General features: G+C 44.2%; 1 protein-coding gene across 16 annotated transcripts in view; it reads right to left on the reverse strand.

The window, feature by feature from the left end:
- Positions 1 to 25541, reverse strand: part of PTPRM (protein tyrosine phosphatase receptor type M) — a 777617-nt gene that overhangs the window by 19378 nt on the left and 732698 nt on the right. For 8 of the 16 annotated variants that reach the window (XM_072734914.1, XM_072734912.1, XM_072734910.1 and 5 more), the window contains 7 exons: positions 11505 to 11621; positions 10772 to 10822; positions 6503 to 6657; positions 6110 to 6245; positions 4248 to 4397; positions 3355 to 3528; positions 2160 to 2291 (listed from right to left, as the gene is read on the reverse strand). In XM_072734914.1, coding sequence (XP_072591015.1) covers positions 2160 to 2291; positions 3355 to 3528; positions 4248 to 4397; positions 6110 to 6245; positions 6503 to 6657; positions 10772 to 10822; positions 11505 to 11621 — 915 coding nt within the window. The remainder of the gene's footprint in view (positions 1 to 2159; positions 2292 to 3354; positions 3529 to 4247; positions 4398 to 6109; positions 6246 to 6502; positions 6658 to 10771; positions 10823 to 11504; positions 11622 to 25541) is intronic. The other 8 variants (XM_072734918.1, XM_072734917.1, XM_072734916.1 and 5 more) reach the window with 1 other exon arrangement.

Here is a 25541-nt window from a genome sequence, read left to right on the forward strand (position 1 = left end):
AAAGAAGTTGGAGGTTTGAACCTTCGTAAGAATGAGGGCGGAGTAAACTAAGGGTACTTTTTACGTTAGCTAAGTCTATAGTATTTTAAAAGTTACATTTATTTATTTTAAAATAAGGCTTCCATAAACATTTCACTTCCTTCATTTCCTGGTGACAAGTTCTAAGACTGCCTTGTCAAATGACAGCACATTGATGTTTATTTTCCCTTCCTAACCAAGTGTACCCACTGTTAAAATTAACAGGCATTATGATGGGAAGTCGAGATGGTAACAGAAGTCCTAACATGCACATCTGAACTGTTCTGCCCATTTTTCTCCAGACTGAGCTGGCTCTGTTTTCTGCTTGCTTTCTCAGTTCAAGCCCTGATTAAAGCTTATCACTTACACCGGAGAAATATGAATGGCCCGAGCCAGCAAGTGGTGCTTGGCACGCTACATTCTGCACTCAGCCCAAGTAAACCGTGTAGAAAATGGCTTAAATGGTGCATAACACGTCCATGAACTGGACCTATAAATACTTAAAATAGTTGAGTGCTATTCTTGTACAACTGCAGAGACTTTAAGTTCAAATGCTCAGTTTAGTGTTTTCTAAATGACTGTGTCCCAGGAGCCTCTTTCTCTCACTCTGAAAATCAGCTCTGTCTGTTGAGTGGAATTGGACTCTTTGTCTTCTCCCACCAGGGTCGGCCAAGGCTTGGTTTGAATCCAGACAGTTAGGGTTTAGAATGCAGCTTTAGAATTCCAACATTATCGTTCTAAAAGAACATGGGGAAGTCACTAATGCCTGATTCACAGATATGAAAAAAGCACTGTATCACTACATTTCAGGATTCACATTAGGGGAAAAGGGATGATTCTGAAGAGGAAACAGTCACTTGTCCCCTAATGGTCTTTGACTGAAGAATCTTGAATTAGTGAAATTTAACCCATGGCACTGTGAGTTAGAAGATCAGGATCCCTGGTGCTATTTTGAGTTGGGCCTTTGAAGTTCCCTGAATTGTAGTGTCTGCTGGTCTTTAAAAATGGCTGCAATCTCTCTTTTGGAGGGGATCAATGTGGAAGACTTCTAAAATATTTAAGCTTCTTAAGTAGAAAGGACTAGATGAGGACAAGGATTATCATTATTATTTCATTCACTAGCTTTCAGGCTAGAGCCTTAACAATATCATGTAGGGCCTCAAACATAATTAAAAACATTAAAGAACTGAAGTGAATGTCCGTGGAACTTATGGCAGATTGATGACAATAAAATGGATTTCAGGAAGGAAAAATCTGTCCAAGTTGGATGCTAAAACTCTTCAGGCCTCTTTTTTTTCTTTTTTAAACTTGTCTCTACCAGATAGAAAATTAATTCAGTTTCAGAACAAGTTTATTCTTAAAACACAAGAAGTCCACAGTTCCCATAACACCCTCTGACACGGTGGTTAAGTGTGTAATCGGCGTAGCTGTACCCGAATGCAATAAATTCAGCTCCTAAAGGGCCACTGTGCCAATGCTTGCCGACAATTCCCTTTAAGGGAATGTTTCTAACCCCATTACTAGTACCTAGGCAATACAGCCCTATTCTTTCTCTTTTTATGTGTAAGGACAGCAGCTATGGGGAAGCCCCATTTATCATTCTGAGCTTCTTTTATGTTCAAGTCCCAGTTTTATTTCTTTTTACTATCTTTACCAAAGAGTTGACAAAAGTAATCGTTGTCCCTTAAAATCACTTGCTGGTCTCCACTGTCACCCCAGTGTGACCATCTCGACCTGCAGGCTCCAGTGAGCCATGCCAGGAAGTCCACTGCTGCCCTTGAATGGGAGAAGCTCTGTGCTGGGTGCTGCTGTCCTTTCCTCGGGGCTCCCTGGTTTGCTGGCTCTGTTTGATGCAGGTGTGTGACATTCTTATCCCGCAGCTCTGACTCCACCCATGACCCTGTATCTCCCTCTGGTTTCTATTTCCATCTTTTGGGAATAGCCAATTTCTGACCCTGTCTTGCCTGTCACTTTATGATCTTAATCTTTTGGGTTTCAGATTTCACCCCCAACCCTAATTCCATCTGCTTTTCACATTTGTGCTTTCGCTCCAGCTCCCACCCGTCACCTGGCATTTGTGATCCATGTTCTCATTGTGCAAGCAGAAGAAACCCAGATTTGACTCTGAGCACAAGCCTCACCTGGGCAGGATCCACATCATTTAGCATAACCACAGACGTGCAGTGATAATCCAGGACCAGTCTCCAGAAGTCTTTCACTGTGTTTGGCAAAGGGTGCTGGGTGACTATAAAAGCTGAAGGCTGTTTATAGCTCTGCAAACACAAACAAGAAAGATCCAGATATACCCAGGAAAAAGAAAAGAGGGGAAGGCTTCAGTTATCTTGTGCACATGGAAACTTGTGACACAGAACTCTGGGCACATTTAACAACTGCTGAATCCCAGCAGCACTGTCAACACCGAAACAGACTAAATATAGACTTATCTGCAGAATACTAATCATAAAGTATTCTCACATCGACACCCAGAGACCTTAATAAGTAGCTCTTACAAATTTTTTGATGTATCTGCTAGAAAGGCAGTTATCGGCCCTATAGGTAAGCGTCTTAATGGAGAAAAATGTAATTTAATTTGCCAAAAACGTACAATGAAAATACTTCCGCTTTTCCTAAAATTTGTTCAAGGGTCATTTGTATGGGTGACGGCATTACTAATTTCTGCCGCAGAAGGATGCACATGCCTCTTAGGGCTCTGGAGAGCCCTCAGGTAGACTTAAGTACCTTTTCACTGATATCACACCAATAGAGTTTCCATATTAGCCCTGAAAATACCCATTTACTTTTCCCATCAATCGGACGGCAAATGTTCATTCGGTTAGAAGTAAGCGTAGGGACAGAAGGACTGAGTCGTGCGCTACCTGTCCTGACAGACCATTTCCCCACGTTAATTGCTGCCTGAGCTGGGAGGGTGGGGGAGGAAACAACGCTGCGATCCGTGTCACCCCCTTCACCGCCTCGCTGCCCTAACGGCTGCCTCTCCGCGGCCGGCGGGTTAAGGCTTTCAGCGCTCGGGCGGTAGCTGGGACGTGTCTCACCGACCAGGGGGGGCCCGGCAGGTGGTCTCCCAGGGACCCAGACCCGCGGCATCGCCGCAGGAGCACGTGGAATCCGAAGTGGGCCTCACGGGCAAGCTCGCCGGCGTCTGGGCAACCAAGGACGAGGGCCGGGAGCGGAGGCAGCCCAGGCCCCGCTTGGCCGCCGCCCGGTGGAGCATCCCCTGGAGGACCGGGACGGGCTTCCCGAGTCCGCGGGGCGGGGCGGGGCGGGGCGGGGCGGGGCGGGGCTTGGGTCCCTGAGGGCGGGGCGGGGCGGGCTTACGTCCATGAGGGCCGCGTTGATGTAGTTGCTGCTCTCCCCGTCGATGGTGATGAGGAAGGGCAGGCAGCGGTCGGGGGGCAGGATGTCCATGCAGCGGTTCTTCTCGTGGTTGCGGGGCAGCAGCGCGATGCTGCAGTCCTCCACGCGCAGCGTCGGCGTCACCATGTTCAGGGTCTGCGCGCAGCACACGGGCGTGGGGAGGGGCCCGCTGCGGGCGCACCGGCCCGCGCAGTCTCCCGGCCGGGCCAGGCTGCGCGGCGGGAGGTCTGCGCCCCTCCGCTGGCCACCGGTGCTCCCCCACGCCGCCCCCCCCCAGCCCCTCGCTTATTTCCCTTTCCTTCCCCTGGATTCTGTCCGCAGCCGGCGCCCATCAGATGGAAAGGCCACCGCCGAGGTCCGAGGTCCGGGGACGGCGAGCCCTGTGGCCTAGGGCTGCGCCCCGGGGGGCAGGGAGAGGCTGGCTATGACTGACTTAGCGCCCCGTCCGCTGGGACGGGCGTCACGATGGGCCTGCAGCGAGGAGCTCCTGCCCGGCGAGCACCGGGAGCGCACCCTGCTCGGTGGGGCGACACCCCCCGGGGAAATAGCCCTGCTACACCACCGGCTCTCAACCAGGCCACCTGGCTCCCAGAGGCCACTGGCAATGTCTCTACACAGCGGTTGTGTCACGGCTCGTGAGGAGGTCTCCTGGCATCCAGGGAGGAGAAGTGAGGGGTGCTGCTAAATATCCTACAGGATAGCACCCACAGCCAAGAATTATCCAGCCCAAGATGTCAGTGACGCTGAGGCTGAGAAGCTCTGTGTTGGCTCAGGGGTTCCATAACTGACTCTGAGATACTTCTGGAGGAGCAAAGCCACAGCCCACGGTTGCCTCTCCCTTTCACAGGACTTACCCGGAATTCCTCTTTGATCTGGCTGGAGTTAGTCTGCGGATCCAGTTTGTTCATGTCATAATACAGAGACCTGACTTGGGAAGCGGGGACCGAGGTGTCTCCACAAAGACAGGCTTCCAGGATGGCATCATGGATAAACACGTACTGCTCCTAAAGAAGCAAAAGGGACTAGTTAGAAACCAGGGTGGGTTGGGAGAACTAGAGAAGAATGGAAGACAGCCAGCCCCCTGCAGACAGGAAAAAGGGACAGCGGTCCATCGTGGACAATCCATTCCAGCCACAGCGAAACCAGGTGTAAGGACCTCACCGCTGGGAGGTGGGGTCCCGCTACCAGAGTAGTGCAGATGCCCATGTGGGATGGCTGGCGTGTATGCTGACTGCCACGTGTGCAGCGCAACAGGAGGAAGAGACACATGGGCTCAATGCAGAAGCATGAAACAGATTGATTAAAACCACTCAGACACTGATAAATCCCAGAGCAAGCACTGTCATGCTGCACCGGCTGGGGCTTAACCACCTCTGTAATTCTGATCCCACGGGTTTGAGACTCAGTATTTCAGGTGAGGAAAGGAGCAGAACCTTATCCGTCCAAAATGGAAAGAGGAATTTGCTAACCAAATCAACAGTGTGAAGGATGTCCAGAGAAACTGGGCATCACTATGAAAATAAATAGTTTCCAGCACTTAGAACTACTTATTTTGAAACATTAATGTGATAATGACAAAAGTCCTTAGGTGTCCAGAGCAGAGCTCTTGTATGTATGCACCAGTCCACAGTATACACAAGGGCCCTCTCATTCTGAATTGGCACGGACTTTCCCTACAATTAATCAGTAGAGTTTCACCATATTTATTATTGATCTTTAATTACAGGAGATGCAAAAAGAGTCTCATTACTTTTTATTTTAATTTCTATAAATTACTAGGATGCTTAATTCTTAAAAACAGACCAGTCCTATTAAACAACACCTCAGGAACAGAGAGCCCCGTGGGAAAGGGGACGTGGCAACATTTGAGCAGCTGTAAAATACACTAAAGAATACATTATTATCATTATCTTCAAAGCAAAGAATCTCTATTACAAAGAAAAAAGATGACAAGAGCCTTTAGAGTTCCTGCTATTTTTTATTTAGGTTATTTGAAAATGGAATTAGGTTCCTGTAAACTTGAAACCAGTGGCTTTTGTAAACTTTAATGTAAAATCTGAATGGAAGGGATTCTTACTTATTCTTCCTTCTGCCTTATGAATCATTTTTTTCCAGGTGGTGGGTGTAATGCCTCCTTAAATCAAGCAGATATTAAGTAAAAATATGAATTTCCTCAGGGCAGGATGTAATTCTTTTCCTCAAACATTTAAATTCCTGACACACCGTGAATTCTAATTTATAGAAGTACTAGGTGGTACGGAGTACTTCCACAATGTGTGCAAATTCCCATGATGCCAAGCCACCGGGCAGAATTTTTAGGGATAGGAGAAGAAAAAAGTGTACAGAGATTACCCTTAAGCCACTTGGCAAATGCCTGGCTATTCTCAAGGAGTCATCTTGCTGTGGTTACTAGCTAGTTTAAAAGACATAATAAAAAAAAAATAGTACTGAATCCCTGAAAGCTTAATGTAGAGCTTCTACTGGGGCCACTGATGCAGAAGCATGGTCATACTTAGGCTCACTGCAGATTGCTACCTGGGAGACTCCTGGCTTTTTCTGTTAATGAAAGGAGACAGGGAGGGAAGAAGAGGGAAAGAGATTGCCAGGTGTATCCCTTTTTCTTCCGAGGAGTTTTGAAGAGAGAATTGTCAGTGTTTCTTCCCCCCTTGGCTCTGGGAGGTGGGGTGCAGGGGGCCCAGGGACGAAGCCCAAGTACCTCTGTCTGCACCATGTTCACTCTCCGCGACCGCAGCTCCCGCACGCAGTTATAGATGTCAACCACGCCTTCTCTTTCTGCCATGTCCAACATGATATCGATCACGATGAAGCAGCCAGTCCTCCCTGCACCCGCACTGAGGGAAAAGAGGGGTCTGTCAGTGGAGAAAGGAGGACCCCTGTGCTTCTCCCTCTTTGACCTGTTTGCTATGGTGAAAGTCATCTAAATGAAATAACCATTTTGAAGTATACAGTCCAGTGGCATTTAGCACCTTCATGAGCTTGTCCAACCATACATCTATCAAATTCCAAACCATTGCCATCACCGCCAAAGGAGCCCCTTTATCTTCTGCCCACCGTACTTCCTTTGAGAGGCTCTAGGCACTCTGCTTACCTGCAGTGTACCACCAATGGGCCTGCATTGGGCGGGCTCTTGGATTTGACCTGCCGGACGAACCCCAGCAGCCCTGTGGCATGATAGGGGACCCCGTGATCCGGCCAGCCGGTGAAGTGAAACTGTCTGATCTCTCGGATCTCGTGAACACCTCTCTGCCATCAGTCAATCAGCACAGCAAGGAAGAAAGAGAACAAACGAAAATAAATGATGAGCAACCAGGAGAGCGTCAAGTATCCCTAAGTAGTCAGTAAGCCTAGGGCTAGGAAGCTATGCATTGCTGGGAGGAAGGTCATTCTTAGATTTAAAAAACACTTGGGAAGCCTTATTCCAGGTAGGAAGATATTCGTGAGGGTGAAAGGGAGGTGACGTTGGGGGAAAATGTCCATTTATAGGTGCAATTGCAGCAAATGGATGCACTCTGATTTCCTTGAAATTCCCTCCAAAGTAGGCTCTATCAACAGTGTGTGTCACTTAGATCCCATGGTGTGAAGTGCAAGTCCACAGAGAGAGAGGCACAGAACAGGGACCTGATGGTCTTCAAGGGTATTTGTGGTCTCAAGACCAGCGACTGAAATGCAGGAGCCTTCTTTAGCTCTTCTGGGTTCTGGTACCTTCTTGCACACACTGTGGATGCACAGAGAATGTCACTGGAAAAGTGAATGGGGACCAGTGTCCAACTAGATAGGCCAGAGAACTCATGTTCATGTGCATCTCAGGTTTGTTAGGTTTCTCCTTCTATCTATCTATCTATCTATCTATCTATCTATCTATCTATCTATCTTTTAGATATTCTATTTATTTATTCATGAGAGACCCACAGACAGAAGGAGAGACAGAGGGAGAAGCAGGCTCTCACAGGGAGCCTGACGTGGGACTCGATCCCTGGACCCAGGATCATGCCTCAAGCCAAAGGCAGAGGCTCAACCACTGAGCCCCCCAGGCATCGCATAAGTTTCTCTTTCTAATTTGGGTAAACGTTTAATCCACTCATCCAATCACCAACAATCTGAGTGAATGCGATGCTTCAGGCATGACTCCAGATGCTGGGGTCACAGAGCTATGGAGACAGAGTTTCCTGTCTCCATGTGGCCAACACAGCTGGCTTGTGACAGACAGGCAGGGCAGCAAATGTATACCATGGAAATCAAGAGGCATTTTTGCTGGAATTCTACGTTAGATCAGTAAATTGAAGAAGGAGGGTTACGTCCCAGTGAAGTAAAGTGAAGACAGAAGGAAAAAGACTTGCAGAGTTTTTTTCTTTTTAATTTACTCTTGTTTTGAAAATAATAAAGTTGATTTATATCCATCAGTTTTTTTCTTTCAAACTATCAACCTAGATATTAAGGATGTGTTGCAAAACAAAAATCTGTTTTGAAAAAAACAAAAACAAAAAACACATGACTTCCAGAATAAGGCTAGATGGTAAATCTGGGATCAAGTTTGACTTCTCTTTTCCCTTATTTGATGAGCACTTACTGAATACCATCTCTGTGTTGGGCTCTGAATTTGGTTTTACTGTTATCTTAACATTAAATACCCATTACCCTGCTCACTATCACATTGGTCATTGTTTGCATACACTTAGCAAGCAAGTATATTCTTAGGAAGCAAGTAATTCTTCTTCCTAAGTAATTCTTAGGAAGAAATTCAGAATTTTTTTGTTTTTTAGAAATTTGGAATTTTTAATGTGCTTGGAAAAACTAGAAGAGGCAAACAATTACAGATTTTAAGATAAGACTTGTATGCTGCCAAGGTGTTAATATGTCTTAGTTTAATAACCCACAAATGCTGAAGCTTTATTTCTCTTTGAAAATCATGCTATTCTTTAATGGAGTTTAAGCACTAAGGAATTAAATCATTCAGGGATTCAGAAATGCAAATCCATACTGTCATCTACTAAATATGCTCTGTGACTCCAGAGTAATACTACTGGGTGGTTAGGAGCCCTCATCTCTTACCACTGAAACCATGGTAACATTTTGGCCAGTCCCAAAATCTCCACCAGAAGACAAACGGTTGAGCCTGTATCACCTTCTAAAGCCCTGGAGAGCCCCTCTGAGCTTTACATGTGACACCTGGAGCAGGGGTAGTTCCATGAAGTGGGAAAGCCTATAATAAATATTTATTTATTCCAAAGAGGACATAGGGCATTTGTTTCTCCCATATACTGTTTTTGTTTGTTTGTTTTAAATTTTTTATTTTTTGAGATCTTTACTTCCTAGCTTTGGTAGATTTCAGCCCCAGCATCCTCCAAGTTCAGAACCCCAGCCACCAGGAGAAGGGCCCCGAACTGAGCTCTTAAGACTCATTTTCTGAGCAAGGTAAATGTCAGTTTCTGGCATGCAGAGACCGTTTTCCTAAAATAAGCCTCTACCCTCTAATATGTTCACTATTGACAAGATTAGCAAAGGCAACTGCTTCTGAGCCAATTCTTGTTTGTGGATGTGGCAATTTCTCCTTTTGCTGTTTTGTAACATATTTTGGTGAAAAGATCATCAATGTGATCGCTGATTGCAGCTCAGATATCCCAACTTGATATCAATTATATTTTTTGTTTACTTTTCATTGTAACAAGTATTAATGATACATAAAAAAGTGACATTTACTTCATTTGCCAAGTAAATACAATAGGAAGGAAGAACCCAAGACGTAATAGTGCCTCGCTCAAAGTGGGTGCTTAATAAATAAGTCTTGTGGAATGAATCAGTCACCAACTACCCTTTCTGCCCTTAAGCGCGCAGGATCATATTTCCACTGCCATCTCTGAGGCACCTCCTGAGTAGAGAGATTTTGGTGGCCAACGTCAACTTCCTTTCTGGCAGGACAGTGAGGGAGAGATTCACCAGGCTGCCTAGATTCATGGAAACTTCTGAGCTGTTTTCTTCCTGACACGATGACAATTTTATTATTTAAAATCTATTTAGCTTTGAGTCATCAGCTGCAGGAGAAAGGAAATATGACAATCCCATGCAAAACAAGAACTCAGCAGTTTCAAATTGCAATGTGTCTTCTTGTCTGCGTGTTTGGGGGGTAGAGCCCAAATCCATCTTTCACCTTGAGTCCCTTGGTGCAACATACTCTCAAAATAGAACCTGAATTGCAGGCCTCGCAAAGAATATACTTGACTGTTTTTCTTTTTTTCTTTTTCCTTTCTCTTCTAAGGAGAAAGTTTAAAATCTACAAGATGTGATCCACAGAAGTACTAATGATTTGTTTGCCTTAAAGATTTCAATTGCCCAGTTAGGAAATCACTAACATGTCATTTTGATTTCCGCCAAATCCTTAATAGGCTCCTTACTCCCTTCCTTCCACCAACTTTTGCTGGTTGTCTGAGGACTAAAATAACTGGATATTTCAGAAACATTTCTGTGCAGCTGGGAATGTAGGAGAGCACAATAAGAGGTTAAAAAAAGAGCAAAGAAACAAACAAACCCTTCCTCTAGCAACAGAGATGCATTTTCAGCTTATTAGAGAGCTGACTATTGTTCAAAGAACTCCATGTTTAAGTGATGGCTTCGGATGATTTTTTTTTTTAAGAAAAAAATATTGAGGGTCTTTTATCACTATCTGTTTTAATGCAGTTATTCATGAGCGCTCTTGCCAAGAGCCATACAAAAATCCTCCACATTTTTTTTTCCAATCCTGCCTAAGAAGAAGAAGAAGAAAAAAAAAAAGACATCAAAGTGTGAGGTTCAGAACTTGAAGAATTGAGTCAACCAGAACTCCACATTCTTTGAAGTCTCCAAGCCTCCTGCCTACTTATTAAAAAAGACAGGCTAAGGAAAAAAAATGCTAAATAGTATGAGAAACAGATTAAAATAAAGTCTTTTCAGCCTTGTGATTCTATGACAAATATGGATTTGAAAACCGGGATATGTAGTTGAAAACATCAGGGTAAATTAGCCAAAACACAGATGCTGCAATTTCCTTGATTTTCCCAAACTGGTGTTGTTAATCCAAAAAGTGCATTTAGATGCGATGAAAATTAGAGAGGAAGGTCAGGAGCCAACGGCACAGCAGTGCACTTATCACCCAGGTCCTCCAAGGCGACCTGCTGCTATTGAATGAGTGTAGGCTTTTACTGCACCAATTTGTGACAAAATTGTTAGGCCCAGGGCAGGGCTCAGTTATGGGGAATCGTCTCTTGATGGAAAAGGCTGTGGACCTCTGAGACAAAACTGTGTGTCCCCTTCATCAAAGGCAAGATGAGGATCAGAAGGCAGAGTGTTTCTCAGTCACATCACTTCCACTCTCCCCACAGCCTACCTGTGCCACTTCTCTGGATGGACTGCAGTTTGCTTCACCTCCGGCCCCTCCCTATGTCAGCAGAAAGAGGGGGAATAAGGAAATTCCCTGTTATGCCCTACAGTGTGCTTCCCAGAGAAGAGGCCCCATCCATGCACATGGGATGAGGCAAAGTAGAGCCACAGCACAGCATTCATGACCCAACACCAGCAAGTACAAAGGCTGAAACCAGTATGAGAATGAGTATGAATGAAGGGACTAGTGCATGCAAGAGTGTCCTGTATCTGCCTATGTTTCCAGGTAGGTCACTTCCACCAGGAAAAATACACCAGTCCGCATGGAGCCATAGGCCTGAAAAGCCTCAAGGAAGTAGGACCTGGGTCTCAGCACTGACACTAACTCACTACTAGGAAACCCATATGGCCGGACAATATGAAGGACATTTATCGAAGTGTGAACAGAAAAAGAGAGATGGGCCGAACAATATCAACTAGGTTAAACAGAAAAGGGAAATAGATCGACATTATCTTTTGATTTAGTAGCATAATATAGATTCTTATGAAATGGGAATGATTTGCTTTGAAGATGGAACCGAACCATTATAGAATCGGAGGCAGGATGCAATCTTGACACATCACTAGGCAAAGCTTCCCTACATTTAGGTGTGACCACATATAAATTATCCAAAGGAAGTTAATGAGGCTGCTACCACTAACATCTGACCATAACTTTTCAAAGTGGTGTGAAAACTTACCTTTTCAACAGCAAATGTTCTTATCACATATTCTGCTAGTAGTTCTGTTTCTATTAGGGTAACTTTAATGTCTTTATATATCTCTGTGTCATCTGGCCAGTACTTGCAGCATTTGACCTTTAGAAAACACAAAGGAAATGAAGGGTTTAGAGGGGATTTTTTTTTCTTTTTTTGTTTTCTCTTTTGGAGCTACCCAAATGATGGGTCACAGTGCGATTTACAGGATAAAATTTGCACACAAAAACAGAAATTTAGCTCTACACTTCAGAATGAGGTTTATTTATTTTTTAGATCACCTGTGTTTCTTTTCTCACCCTCAGAAGAAAACAAAATTTGAATGATAAGGGTAGTGAAGCCTAAGAAAATTGTCTAAAGTTCACAAGTTGTATTTAAATAGCAAACATCCCAGTTACCATGACCATTCACTTCCTGTTTATCTCTATTCAGGGAAGGGCTTGGAAAAATAAACGATAAAAGGTAGTTTACAACATTTTAGCTCCTCTGAATTTAAAATTCCTTCTAGGTCAGAAGTTGCCTAAACAATTTTGAGATTTTTTTCTGGCAAGGGAAGATTTTTTTCTGGCGAGGGAGATTTTTTTCTGGTGAGGGAAGTCACTATGTGGTTTTCCCAAGTTAAAATTACACCTTCATTTTAATCTAAGTAAATTCTACATACAAAACTTGGTAAAATATGAGCAGTAGTCTTTCCACATTGCCAGAAGCCTCTAATCTAAAGATTTTTCAGGTGTAAGAAATTTGTTAACTTGGCCCCCTTCTAACGAATTGATTTTTTGTCCTGTAGCTCTTCCAGACCTCAGTGAATGCCTGGAAGGAGGGAAGAGCAGGAGGGAGGCTGGGGGGGCCAAGGTGGCTGATAGGGGTGGGGGTGGGGTGCTCTCTCCTTAGCATCTGTGATGTAGGAACGATTTAAAGGCAACAAATTAAAGGCGACGGGGCTGGGCAGGGAAAAGTAAGGGAAAGGGCCCAGAGCCAGGCTCCTACCCATCCCCAGGAAACAGAGATAAGATAGTAAAAACAGGAAAATCAAACCAGGCTCTCTAGCTCCAATTGTTAGGGAGTCTCCCTCTTTAATGGCTACTAAGTAATCACAGAAACCCCAGATGTAGGAAATGTTACCGAGGAGATAGTAACCTGAGAGAAGGGAATACCTTGGTTGGGCTCATGTTATTTATTAAAAAAAAAAATCTTGTTTGTTGCTATGACAGTTACAAGTTCATGTTTGTTCTAAATATCCACCCTGATATTGACAAGAAATGGACCAAGTTCCCTGGCCAGTTTTCTCTAAAAGGCAGACCCTAAAGGCCCTCAGTGGCAACTCTGTGGGGACCCCCCTCACTCCTGGGAGCTGCCTCTGTGTCTCTGCTTAATGAACCTCTATTGTTTGCTCTCTGTTGTCTCTGAGATTCATTCTTTGGCTCCAGGAGACAAGAACCAAGCCCTCCCACATCATCTGCTCTTCTGTCCTGAAGTCCTAACAGCTTTATCCACTCCTGTTGCTCTTCCTCTGTGGATGACTGCTCTACCTCCAGCCCTGTTTCTCCAAGTGCTGAATTTAATTTCTGACTTGTTTTGTGGGCATTTTCTGTGGAAATCTTTCCAAAGACGAAGTACAAAGCCAGTACGTCTAAAACCGAATCCTTGGTCCCTCATCCCCCAACCCCATCTGACTCCCATGGTCAATGACACCATGATTTCTGCAGTTACCCAGGCACAAAATCTGCTGATTCCTTCTACAAAACCATCTGCCAAGTATTAAGAGTATTTTCGAGTTATCTCTCAAATAACATTCTCCAACTTGTTATTCTCTGTCAGAATATTAGTTCAGGTTCTGGTACTTCCTGCATGGGCATTCTCCCCATACCACCCAAGAACCCTTCCAAAGTGTAATCCCAGGAGCATTCACTTGCCCTGCTTAAGAAGCTTCTATTTCCAACTACAACCCATGAAATTAAAGAGAAATTAAATTTGGCTCAGCATGTAAGGACCTTTTATTTACTTGGCCACAACTAACATTTTCTGCTATATCTTTTACTACTGTCCTTTTTATCCACATATATTTTATGTTCAAAGATAAGTGGCTCACTCAGATCCAAACTCCTACTCATGCCATTCCTTCTGCTTGGACTGTTCTCTTCCAACTTGTACCTTGTTCCAGCTGAAGATTTTATTCATTCTTCAAAGTACATCTCAAATACCACACCCCTTCAAAGTCTTTCTTCTATAGATGAGAGCTTTCTCTCTTTCTCTCTCTCTCTCTCTCTCTCTCCCTGATCCTCTGATAACACATGCCTGTCCTGTTAATAGGATCCCTTCTTACACTGCTTGATTCTGCTTATTACCTGTCAGCGTGAAAAGGGTGGTGTATTGCTTTTTTTTTTTTTTTTTAAAGATTTTATTTATTTGTTCATGAGAGAGAGAGAGAGAGAGAGAGAGAGAGAGAGAGACAGGCAGAGGGAGAAGCAGGTTCCTCGCAGGGAGCCCGATGTGGGACTCGATCCCGGGACTCCAGGTTCAAGTCTGTGCCTGGGTGCTAAACCGCTGAGCCACCTGGCTGTCCTGTATTGCTTATTTCTGTAAACCATGCAACATCTGCCACTGTGTCCCGTACACAACACCTAAACATGCAGTAGATCCATACAGGATTGATCTCATGGAGAAAATCATAGAATTGGCATAGGACGGAAAATCCCAGATTGGGAGAGTGCTGAATTTTATTTCTGACTTGTTTTGTGGGCATTTTCCGAGGAAATCCTTCCAAAGAAATCCTTTTTTTTTTTTTTTTTTTTTATAAAAAAAAGAGATGACCTCTTCCAGAATGCCAAACACCTTGGTACACTAATGTTTCCAGTGTGGTACATGGCTGGTCATTATCTCAGCTGCTTCTTCAAGAAACTTTTTGGCAGCTGATTCGGTATAGTTCTACTTAAGCCTTATTAGCATTACTTGGCAAGATGTAAGCCAGACACATTAGGGTTTGGGGATACAGTGGAACCTAAGACAAAGATAGTCCCTGTCCTCATTAAATTTTTAGTCTTTTTTGGGAGTCTTTTTTTTCCCCTCATAGGAACATTATCTGTGACTTTACAGAGTATAAATATTTTTAAGTATTATGGCTTATATATAATGTTTCGAAGATTTACATTATGGATACCTTTGCAGCATTTAAAATACTCTGTGTGAGAAGGAGAATTTCTCTGGTTCCTTTCCTTGGCATAAGGTGAATCTGGGCAGATCATGCATATTTGCGATGATGTCTAACTTGATACGAACCCTAATTTCACGTATAGAATGCCTAATTACTTTCACAATGCTAATTAACAGAGATGCTTAGGTTGTATAGATGCTTAGGTTGTATATACTAGAGTCCCTTCTATATTGGGAGATTTGCCTTTACCTAGAGATTCCAGTTACGCAAGCAGAAGGTAGTGGATAGGTACAATGGGAGTATTTAATGTGTGTTTCTAAAGTTAAACGGTTTTTTATTTAAAAAAGGTTTTATTTATTCATGAGAGACACAAAGAGGGATAGAGGTAGAGACACAGGCAGAGGAAGAAGCAGGCTCCATGCAGGGAGCCCGACGTGGGACTCATCCCGGGACTCCAGGATCTGGGCCAAAGGCAGGTGCTCAAGTGCTGAGCCTCCCAGGCGTCCCTACAGTTAACGAATTTTCAATAGAATGAATATAGAATCCAAACCCATGTATTTCTCAGAAAATTACAAGAGACCAAAACACACCCACACCTGCATCCTATGCTGTACTGGGTGCATCGTATCTAATAAAGATACCTTATTAGAATGCAATCGGTGTAGGACATATAGCCGGTCACCTTCTATTTTAGACTCCTTACCCTCCCCATCCCAAATTTTCAACAAATATGGGTGCTAGCGGCTTCAACGCCTTGGAGTCAGGGACACCAGAAGTCCTTGCAGTGTATTGAAGGCTTAGCGTTCCGTTTTGGGATCGTTCTCCCAACTCCCTTGGGAGAGCTAGGGTTCCGCGGGCACGGCGACCCTGCCGGGCCCTCCCCCATCCCCTGTGCGCCCCGCCGGCCAGGTGCAGCGGGGCGCCCCCACGCGTCGGCTGCAGGAAGCGGGGGCGGGGGCGGGGGGGGGGTCGCCGAGGGTCTCTAACTACAGCCCCGCCCCTGCCAGACAGGTGCCACCGCCCTCCCAGGGAAGCGCGTGAGCGGCGAGAGACTGGGGCGCTCTCGGATCCGGCCGGATGCATCACAGGAGCGGTGATTAGCAGAAAGGAAGCCTTGGGGCTGCTTCCTTCCAGAACGTGTTTATGGGTCGAGCCTCTCCGTGCAGAGGCACCTGGCTGGGCGGCGCAGAAGAAGCGGACGAGCCATTCCGAAGCCCGCCCTCTCCATCTCATCTCCTGGAATATCCTGAAATGGCTTGCCACATCTGTTTTTAGCCTACTAAAAACCTTTCTAAATTGGGTTCCTTTTAGTGTCTTTTTAACTACTTGGACTAGTGTCAAGTTACTATTTCGCTAAAAAAATAAGAGGAATGCATCCTTTTCTAGAGCCAGACTTCTTCCTGGGGGCAAAACAAGTGGTGCCTGGGGAATCTGGTCCAAGTCACCTGCTGGCCTCTAGGGTCTGCATACAGAGATGTTAAGATCAGTGGTTTGGGGGCACCTGTTAGAGCCCAGGAACCGCAGAACCAGATGCTGCTTTCCTCTGATCGTCTGCCAGGCTTGGCTGCCTTTTGTAGCCTGGCGCTACCTGCACAGCTTCCAGGATAGGCTGTGCCTCCCATGCATCCCAATTACCTAAGGTAACAGTTTCCATCCTGGAAAGCAAGGCTCTGATCAGGCTCATCTAATGACCTGGGTACCTCAGTGATGGTTCCACTGGGCAAGGCTGCCAGCTCATCACCTGGGAAAGCTGCAGGGGGTGCATGAGGAAATCCCTGTCTCCAAGTGTGAGGTAGTCTTTGTTGGCTTCAAAATTCACAAACATGAAACAGCACAGAAAATAACAATTCCAGGATTTTTAGCAGTCTAAAAAATAACATTCTTCGAGGTTGGTCATTTTTAACCAGCAGCCCAGAAGATCCCAGGTACAATGAGGTCCCGGGACCCCTAGGGGCTTTCTGCACCTTTGGCCAGCAGCACATTACTATTACCATCCGGGCCTCTTGACTTCTCTTGAGCAGGTTCTCAAACTTCAGCAGGCATAAGAATCCCCTGGAGGGCTTGTTAAAACAAGCAAGTCTCCACCCCAGTTTCTGATTCAGTGTGGGGCCCCAGAATTTGCATTTCAGACAAACTTCCAGGTGATGCTGCTGGCCTGTGGACCACACACTGAGTAGCAAGGATTCGACAACATGAGTTGACTGCAGAGGTTGGCTGTCTCATTAAGGTCGATGTGAGGATGTGAGTCAGGCAAGGCACTCAAGTTTGCTCAACTTTTGACTTTCATCTGCAGGGAGGGGCTGATTTTAGTCCCTCTGTCAGAAGTTCTAAGATTATAGTTAGGGGCTGCCAAATTTGCCTGCATATTTGAATCACTCAGGAGGGTGGTTATTAAATTCCCAAGCCCAGGCCACGCTCTGTGCCAATCAGATCATTATTTCTGGGGGTGAGGCAGAGGCATTACTATTCCTTTATATTATAGCTCCCCGGGGTGACTCCGAAGTGCAGAGAGTCTGGGAACCACCGCACTAAGCACTACAATGCAATTAAAACATTTGCTCCAGTGATGTTTCATCAAAAAGGGGAATATCAAAGGGATATTCCTCTTTTCTTTGTATTATTAAGTGCTGATTTTGTGATCTAGACTACAGGTGACCGCAGGAGTTCAGAGAGCCAGAAGTCCACGAAGGTTCTAGAGAGGGGAAAGGGAGGGATTGTCGGGAGAAGGAAGAAGGAAAAGCTTTGACATATGTGCCTGGTTTCTAAAGGGAAAAGAAACAAATAGAAACTCCAGTGCTTCCTCCACTCTTCCCTCCTGCAAAAGGTATGCTGGGGATCCAGCAGACTTGGGAGCAGTCCACTCTTCCACTAGGGTGGCTTGGTGAACTCTCAACAGAGTTTAGGAAATGGTGTCCATGATTTGCAGGGAGGAGATTGCTATTCACCAGAGCTGGCAGGGAATCCCAGAGATAGTCAGGTTCCAAACACTCATTTTCAAGATCATTACAACTGTCACACAGAAGGCTTTTGTACTTGGATTTCAGCACTTGGATTTCACTGTGTTCTCCCGACTGTGGCTGCACATAGTGGCTCAGGGAGGGCGAGTGGTTGGCTGGAGAGAAAGAGCCGGCATGGGCCAGGGCCTGCCTTGGTTCCGTCCTCTTCGTTCCTTCCATTGCTTGTGTCCTAAAATGAAGAAACGGAATAAAGGGAGGCGCAGGGAGGGCAAGTGACTTGCTGCGGGTAATGAGCTGGATTGGGGCGAGGGAGAGGCTGGAGACTGGACTGTGAGCCCTGGGTCCAAGGCTCTCTGGGAGGAGGGAACTCAAGATGGATTATACTTCCTTCGGTCTTGCCAGGTCTGGCTTCAGGGACTGATACCAGCTGGGAAGCCTTGCAGTAGTTTTATCTACCTTGCCTTTTTAGGAGCAAGAGAGGGCATGACGGGCGCTGGGGGCCAGCGAGAGCAACAGAAGCACACTCTTGAAACCATTGCTTATTTTTATCTGGGATCATGAATTGCTACTTTTCTTCTGGTGTCTTCTGTATCACCAACTCTAGCAGCTGCCAGGAAGGTGCCTGGGGCAGAACGTGAAGGTCTGTTTCTGTGCACTGTGCATGGGTCCCAGGACTCATTTTATTAAGAAACTCATAATTAAGAAGGCTTAAGGGATTGAATGTTAGTTCTTAAACTGGGGGCACCATAGTGTGATCTAATAAACATGATTGTAAAGGGGTAAAAGGGAGGAAAAGGAAAAAGTAACTGTAAAAAGTTTGATTCGTCAAGAAGTTTTCTTTTTTTTAAAAATTTATTTTTTATTGGTGTTCAATTTGCCAACATCTAGAATAACACCCAGTGCTCATCCCATCAAGTGCCCCCCTCAGTGCCCATCACCCAGTCACCCCCACCCCCTGCCCACCTCCCTTTCTATGACCCCTTGTTCATTTCCCAGAGTTAGGAGTCTCTCATGTTCTGTCTCCCTTTCTGATATTTCCCACTCATATTTTCTCCTTTCCCCTTTATTCCCTTTCACTACTTTTTATATTCACCAAATGAATGAGATCATATAATCTTTGTCCTTCTCTGATTGACTTATTTCACTCAGCATAATACCCTCCAGTTCCATCCACATTGAAGCAAATGGTGGGTATTTGTCATTTCTAATGGCTGAGTAATATTCCATTGTATACATAAACCACATCTTCTTTATCCATTCATCTTTCGATGGACACCGAGGCTCCTTCCACAGTTTGGCTATTGTGGAAATTGCTGCAGGTGTCCCAACGTTTCACTGCATCTGTATCTTTGGGGTAAATCCCCAGCAGTGCAATTGCTGGGTCCTAGGGCAGATCTATTTTTAACTCCTTGAGGAACCTCCACACAGTTTTCCAGAGTGGCTGCACCAGTTCACATTCCTACCAACAGTGTAAGAGGATTCCCCTTTCTCCACATCCTCTCCCACATTTATTGTTTCCTGTCTCGTTAATTTTCCCCATTCTCACTGGTGTGGTTTTGATTTGTATTTCCCTGATGGCAAGTGATGCGGAGCATTTTCTCATGTGCTTGTTGGCCGTGTCTATGTCTTCCTCTGTGAGATTCCTGTTCCTGTCTTTTGCCCATTTCATGATTGGATTGTTTCTTTGCTGTTGAGTTTAATAAGTTCTTCATAGATCTTGGATACTAGCCCTTTATCTGATAGGTCATTTGCAAATATCTTCTTCCATTCTGTAGGTTGTCTTTTAGTTTTGTTGACTCTTTCTTTCTCTGTGCAGAGGCTTCTTATCTTGATGAAGTCCCAATAGTTCATTTTTTGCTTTTGTTTCTCTTACCTTCGTGGATGTATCTTGCAAGAAGTTACTGTGGCCAACTTCAAAAAGGGTGTTGCCTGTGTTCTGCTCTAGGATTTTGATGGAATCTTGTCTCACATTGAGATATTTCATCCATTTTGAGTTTATCTTTGATAAAAGATATTTCATATTGAAATAAAAGATATTTCATATTGAAATAAAAGATATTTCAAAGATATTTCATCCATTTTGAGTTTATCTCCGGTCTAAGGGAATGGTCTAGTTTCATTCTTCTGCATGTGGATGTCCAATTTTCCCAGCACCATTTATTGAAGAGACTTTCTTTTTTCCAGTGGATAGTCTTTCCTCCTTTGTCGAATATTAGTTGACCATAAAGTTGAGGGTCCACTTCTGGATTCTCTATTCTGTTCCATTGATCTATGTGTCTGTTTCTGTGCCAGTACCACACTGTCTTGATGACCACAGCTTTGGAGTACAACCTGAAATCTGGCATTTTGATGCCCCCAGCTATGGTTTTCTTTTTTAAAATTCCCCTGGCTATTCGGGGTCCTTTCTGATTCCACACAAATCTTAAGATGATTTGTTCCAACTCTCTGAAGAAAGTCCGTGGTATTTTGACAGGGATTGCATTAAACGTGTAAATTGCCCTGGGTAACATTGACATTTTCACAATATTAATTCTGCCAATCCATGAGCATGGAAGATTTCTCCATCTCTTTGTGTCTTCCTCAATTTCTTTCAGAAGTGTTCTATAGTTTTTAGGGTATAGATCCTTTACCTCTTTGGTTAGGTTTATTTCTAGGTACCTTATGCTTTTGGGTGCAATTGTAAATGGGATTGACTCTTTAATTTCTCTTTCTTCAGTCTCATTGTTAGTGTATAGAAATGCCACTGACTTCTGGGCATTGATTTTGTATCCTGCCACACTGCCAAATTGCTGTATGAGTTCTAGCAATCTTGGGGTGGGTGGAGTCTTTTGGTATCATGTCATCTGTGAAGAGGGAGAGTTTGACTTCTTTGCCCATTTGAATGCCTTTTATTTCTTTTTGTTGTCTGATTGCTGAGGCGAGGACTTCTAGTACTATGTTGAATAGCAGTGGTGAGAGTGGACATCCCTGTCTTGTTCCTGATCTTAGGGGAAAGGCTCCCAGTGCTTCCCCATTGTGAATGATATTTGCTGTGGGCTTTTTGTAGATGATTTTTAAGATGCTGAGGAATGTCCCCTCTATCCCCACACTCTGAAGAATTTTGATCAGGAATGGATGCTGTATTTTGTCAAATGCTTTCTCTGCATCTCTTGAGAGGATCATATGGTTCTTGTTTTTTCTCTTGCTGATATGATGAATCACATTGATTGTTTTATGAGTGTTGAACCAGCCTTGCATCCCGGGGATAAATCCCACTTGGTCATGGTGAATAATCTTCTTAATGTATTGTTGGATCCTATTGGCTAGTATCTTGTTGAGAATTTTTGCATCCATGTTCATCAGGGATATTGGTCTATAATTCTCCTTTTTGGTGGGGTCTTTGTCTGGTTTTGGAATTAAGGTGATTGTCAAGAGGTTTTCAACAGACTTTTTTTTCACAAGAGCCATCCAAAGAAATAGTGACCCCAGTTCTATTAATAGCTGTGTGCGGGGCTAGCCCAGTATAGCTTCGATAGAGATCTAGGGTAGCAAGTGCTAGAACACTGCTAGAAGCACAGTTACCAAAAAGAGCCCCAGCCAAGAGCAGTTGCCAGCCAACTTTCCAAGAGAACAGACTTATTATAAGCAAAAAAAAAGTTTACAGTGCTCATAGCAATAAAAACATTCATTCATTTAAATACCCTGAAAATATAGGTTGCTTAGGTCTGTGTGATGATGTCATATGGACAAGCATTTGCTTTCTTCCTTGCTAGCTTGTGGTGTTGCAGCCAGTGACTTATACCCTGAGTCTCAGTTTACTCCTGCCATCTTCTGCAATAATAGCACTGATTTTATAGGAAGGTTGGGAAGAGTATCTGACATAATATATATCAAGGCTTTGCATAAGTACTTGGCTTCTAAGAGGTTTCATAGTTCCTAGTTCCAGACCTGTTTTCTTTGGCCCTAGGGTCTCCTTCTGACAACATTCTTGAAAACCATTTGAAACTGGCACTAAATCCGGAACTTCTGGAGGTCTGGATAATTTGAAGTTGGGAAAAGTGGCCAGAGGAAATCCCCCTTTCTCATCTTCAAGCTTCTATTGAACATCCCCTTGCCCAAAGTTCCTGGGTTTCTATCTGGTTTTCCAACTGCACCCATTAATTAATATTATATATGATACTTGTAATAAGATACAAGGGCCTGCCCATATGCATTATCATTTGTTTTCATCAACTGCAATGAAATGGATGGACTAATAGGGAATTGTAAGAGTACTTTTACAGACCATCTGAGAAATCTGTCTTGTTATTTTTCTCTCCACTTCATGCGGATGAAAAGAATCCTACCCAACTATATCATAAAGCATCAGCTTTTCCAGGGAACACATATGTCCAGACTCTTTGTTTCCACCTTATCCAGTAGATTTGGCTTTGACTTTTAGCCATTTTCCTAAGTTAAGTCCTCCTGCCATGGAAGATCCTCCATCACTGAGGACAATAGGAATGTGTCACGTACTCTAAAGATCATTCTGAAAGATGAGTTTAAGAAATCTTTTAGGCGATGATAACTTTATATCTGAGTCTATATCTTTGCCTACATCTATATTTATATCTATATATCTCCTGAGGGCACATTTCTTTTTTTTTAAGATTATTTATTTATTCATGACAGACAGAGAGAGAGAGAGGCAGAGAGGGAGAAGCAGGCTCCATGCAGGGAGCCTGATGTGGGACTTGATCCCGGGTCTCCAGGATCAGGCCCTGTGCCAAAGGTGATGCCAAACCCTGAGGGCACATTTCTTTAGAGTGAAATCTGATATATCTTTGAGAAAAAGGATCCATATTTTCTCTCACGGAGGTAACAATTTAGATTTACATAGGAGTTTTCAGGTTTATAGAAGTTTTAAATCTTTTGGCTTTGTGCAAGTCATGAGATAGCTCTGACTAGACCATATGGAGGTTGTAATTATCCTAAGTCCTAGAAGGATCTGATTGCATGCCACTTCACCTAATTTGGGGGGGTTGTCACAGTATTATCTCTATTTTCTAAACACATAATCTGAAACTCGGAGAGATTAAGAGACAGACTTGGAAATTTAAGGGCTCTACATTGTGCCTTCAATGTGGCCAAGCCTATGTCTGAGCTCAGGGCAGTGGTATCTAGGCTGTCCCGCCAATCATTCAGACAACCCCAAAAGCCCAGGACGAGCAGAACCTAGTCCAGGCATTGCTGGAGTACAAGAGAAGAATGAACTATGGTTTTAATGCTCATGAAGAAACAGGTATATAAATAACAAATTAAGTCAGAGCAGAATGAGAGGCAAGGTTAGTAGTCATGAGCACATTACCCAGAGCTACACTGTTTGGGTTCAAAGCTTGGCCTCATTTTTCAGCTGTGTGACCTTGGGCATGTTACCTAAGCTCTCTGTGGTTCCATTTTCCCATTTGTCCAATGGGATAATAATAACAAAACTTTGTGAAGACTAACTAGATTCCTGCTTGCAAAGCTCTTAGAACATGCTTGGTTGGCATAAGTAAACGTTTGCTAAAATTAACAAAATGAAAACTGCTATTGGAAGTCAGAGGAAAGAATATTAATTCTAAAGGAAGAGATTCAAAGCTGCACAAGGGAGCCCACATTACAAATGAGATCAGAAAGATGAAGTTCTGGTTCTATGGATGGATGGAACAGGGGAGGGGTTCTAAATGGAAAAAGTTGCAGAGGCATCTCTAGGAAGCCTGCAAGGTCCTGAGTTCCAGTTGGGGTGGTGATGGGGAGGGGGCCTTGGAAGGATGGGATCTGCTCCAGAGCAGTAGGAACAGTCTCCGTTTCACCATCTCCAGCTGCTTCTGACACTGTCCTGGTTGAACTTTGGTTCTATGTTTTAAAATAGCAGAAATGGTGTTGGCATAAGAAGGTGTATATCGAAGAAGAGGAGGAAAATGCAGGAACTGGATTCCTGCAGGACTTACATTTTTAGAGGGTACTAGTCCCTTTGTGAGAATGTGTGTAACCCCTAGTAATCAGGGCTGGGTTTGGGGGATCTCAGGGCAGGTGACTGCCCAGGTCCATGTGTCAGGCATCTTTGTCACTAGCTGCTGAATAGATAGTGGCCAGCTGCTTGCAGAAGCCAGATGGGGTGATTACCATAATGGATACACCTCAGGATTCCTAGAGGTGAGCTCAGGGACTTGGCCTCCTGCCTCTCCTAGGCTGCCAGGATAGGACTTCTCTGGCTTATTTACAGACCAGAAATGTTCTTGAAAACACTACTCCCAATACACACAGACATGCACACACAGACACACATACACATACACATTTTTCTAGGCAGAGGTATAAAATTTTATTTTGAAGGACCACCAATAAAAAAGCTTTTATAGCCTCTTTAGAAAATCACATTTAATGATGACACACAGCATTGGTGTGATGGAAAGGGGCCTGGTTGGCATGCAGGAGAGCATGGGGCTAATTCTAGCTGTATTACAATCTAGCCATGTGACCTTGTACAAGTCACAGAAATATTCTGGTCCTCACTTTGCTTATTTGCAGAAGAGGAGAGTAGCTCATATGACTGTTCATATTATCCCAGGTCTGAGAATTATCCCAATTACATGACTCTAAAATGAGGTTTTTTGGAAGCCATATAGCATAGTGGTCAAGAGTATGGTTTTGGGGTTCTCATCGTGAGCTGACAGTTGCTGGCTTTCAAACTTTGGGCCAATTTCTTAAAGTTTGAAATCTTCATTTGATTATCTGGGAGGTGGGGATAGCATAATGCTTACATTGCAGAGCCGTGGTGAGGGCCTAAAGACCCACCACGTTGGCTAGCATATGAGAAATGTCCACTAGCTCTTAGTGGTAGCTGTCAGTTGTGTCCCCTCTCCCATTTGCCAGCACCTCTGTGATTCAGAAGGGAAGAGCTCGCAGTGTAGCATGCCCTGGCCACATGCTCTATTGGTTACCACAGCTCGCATACTATGGTTGATGCCAGGATTGGGAAGACAATGAGCTTTAATCTCAGAAACACAGATCTGGGCTAAATTCCTGTGAGATAGTCTGAGGATATGCACCTGTTCCAGTGAATCTCTTCGGGAAGGTAAATGGCTCTAGGGGTTCAGGAGGAACATATGTGAGTCCCTGGTTTCCCTGGGACTTCAGTGTCTTCACCTGTCCTTCTGTCCTCTTCCTTAGGTTATGACAGGAGTTGCTAAACAGAGCAAGAGACTTTGAAGAATTTAGGGACACGGATAGATGACCGACCTAATTCCTGACTGAGCATCATAGAAATTATCCTGAGTATGGGAAATATGTGATTCAACCAGTTGAATGAATTGGAACTCACACAAATTCACTCTTGGTTTTGGATTCTCTACCCTATGACATCAGAAAGTCTATGTTTGGTGAGATGATGAATGCACCATGCCAAGAAACTCTCAATGGATGAGAATTTTAAGTTATCAGGGGTCTGTTTCTAGCTCAAAGGAGACAATCTGAAGTTAAGAGATATAAACTCAAAAAGAGAGAAATTGTGTAGATTGATAAAACCACTCAATGGACTATTTTGCCTCTTTGGCCCTCTTCTCTGGGAGGCCCCTAGCATTTCCTCACATATTTATTTAGGCAGATAACCCCAGGCCTTTAGGGGAGGCCAGAGCAAGGCCTCAGAAGATGAATGAAGTTAGCCTATCTAGAAAATAGAGAAGGGGAAAAATTTTGCATTCAAGATACGACAGCACTTACTGTGGGTTTCAAAAAATTACTGAGGAATAGGATATAATAGCAGTGTGCAAACTGGGGGAAAAACCAATTTCCAAGTGCTCATGTGAGCAGAACAAAGGTGGAGGGCTACTGCAGCCTTGAGATCATCCCATACTGCATTCAATTACACTGCCAAGAAACTACAGCTGTATGCTGCCCGTGCAGGTACAAATG

Source organism: Vulpes vulpes, chromosome 13 (assembly GCF_048418805.1).
Source record: "Vulpes vulpes isolate BD-2025 chromosome 13, VulVul3, whole genome shotgun sequence".
NCBI classification, from domain to species: domain Eukaryota; kingdom Metazoa; phylum Chordata; class Mammalia; order Carnivora; family Canidae; genus Vulpes; species Vulpes vulpes.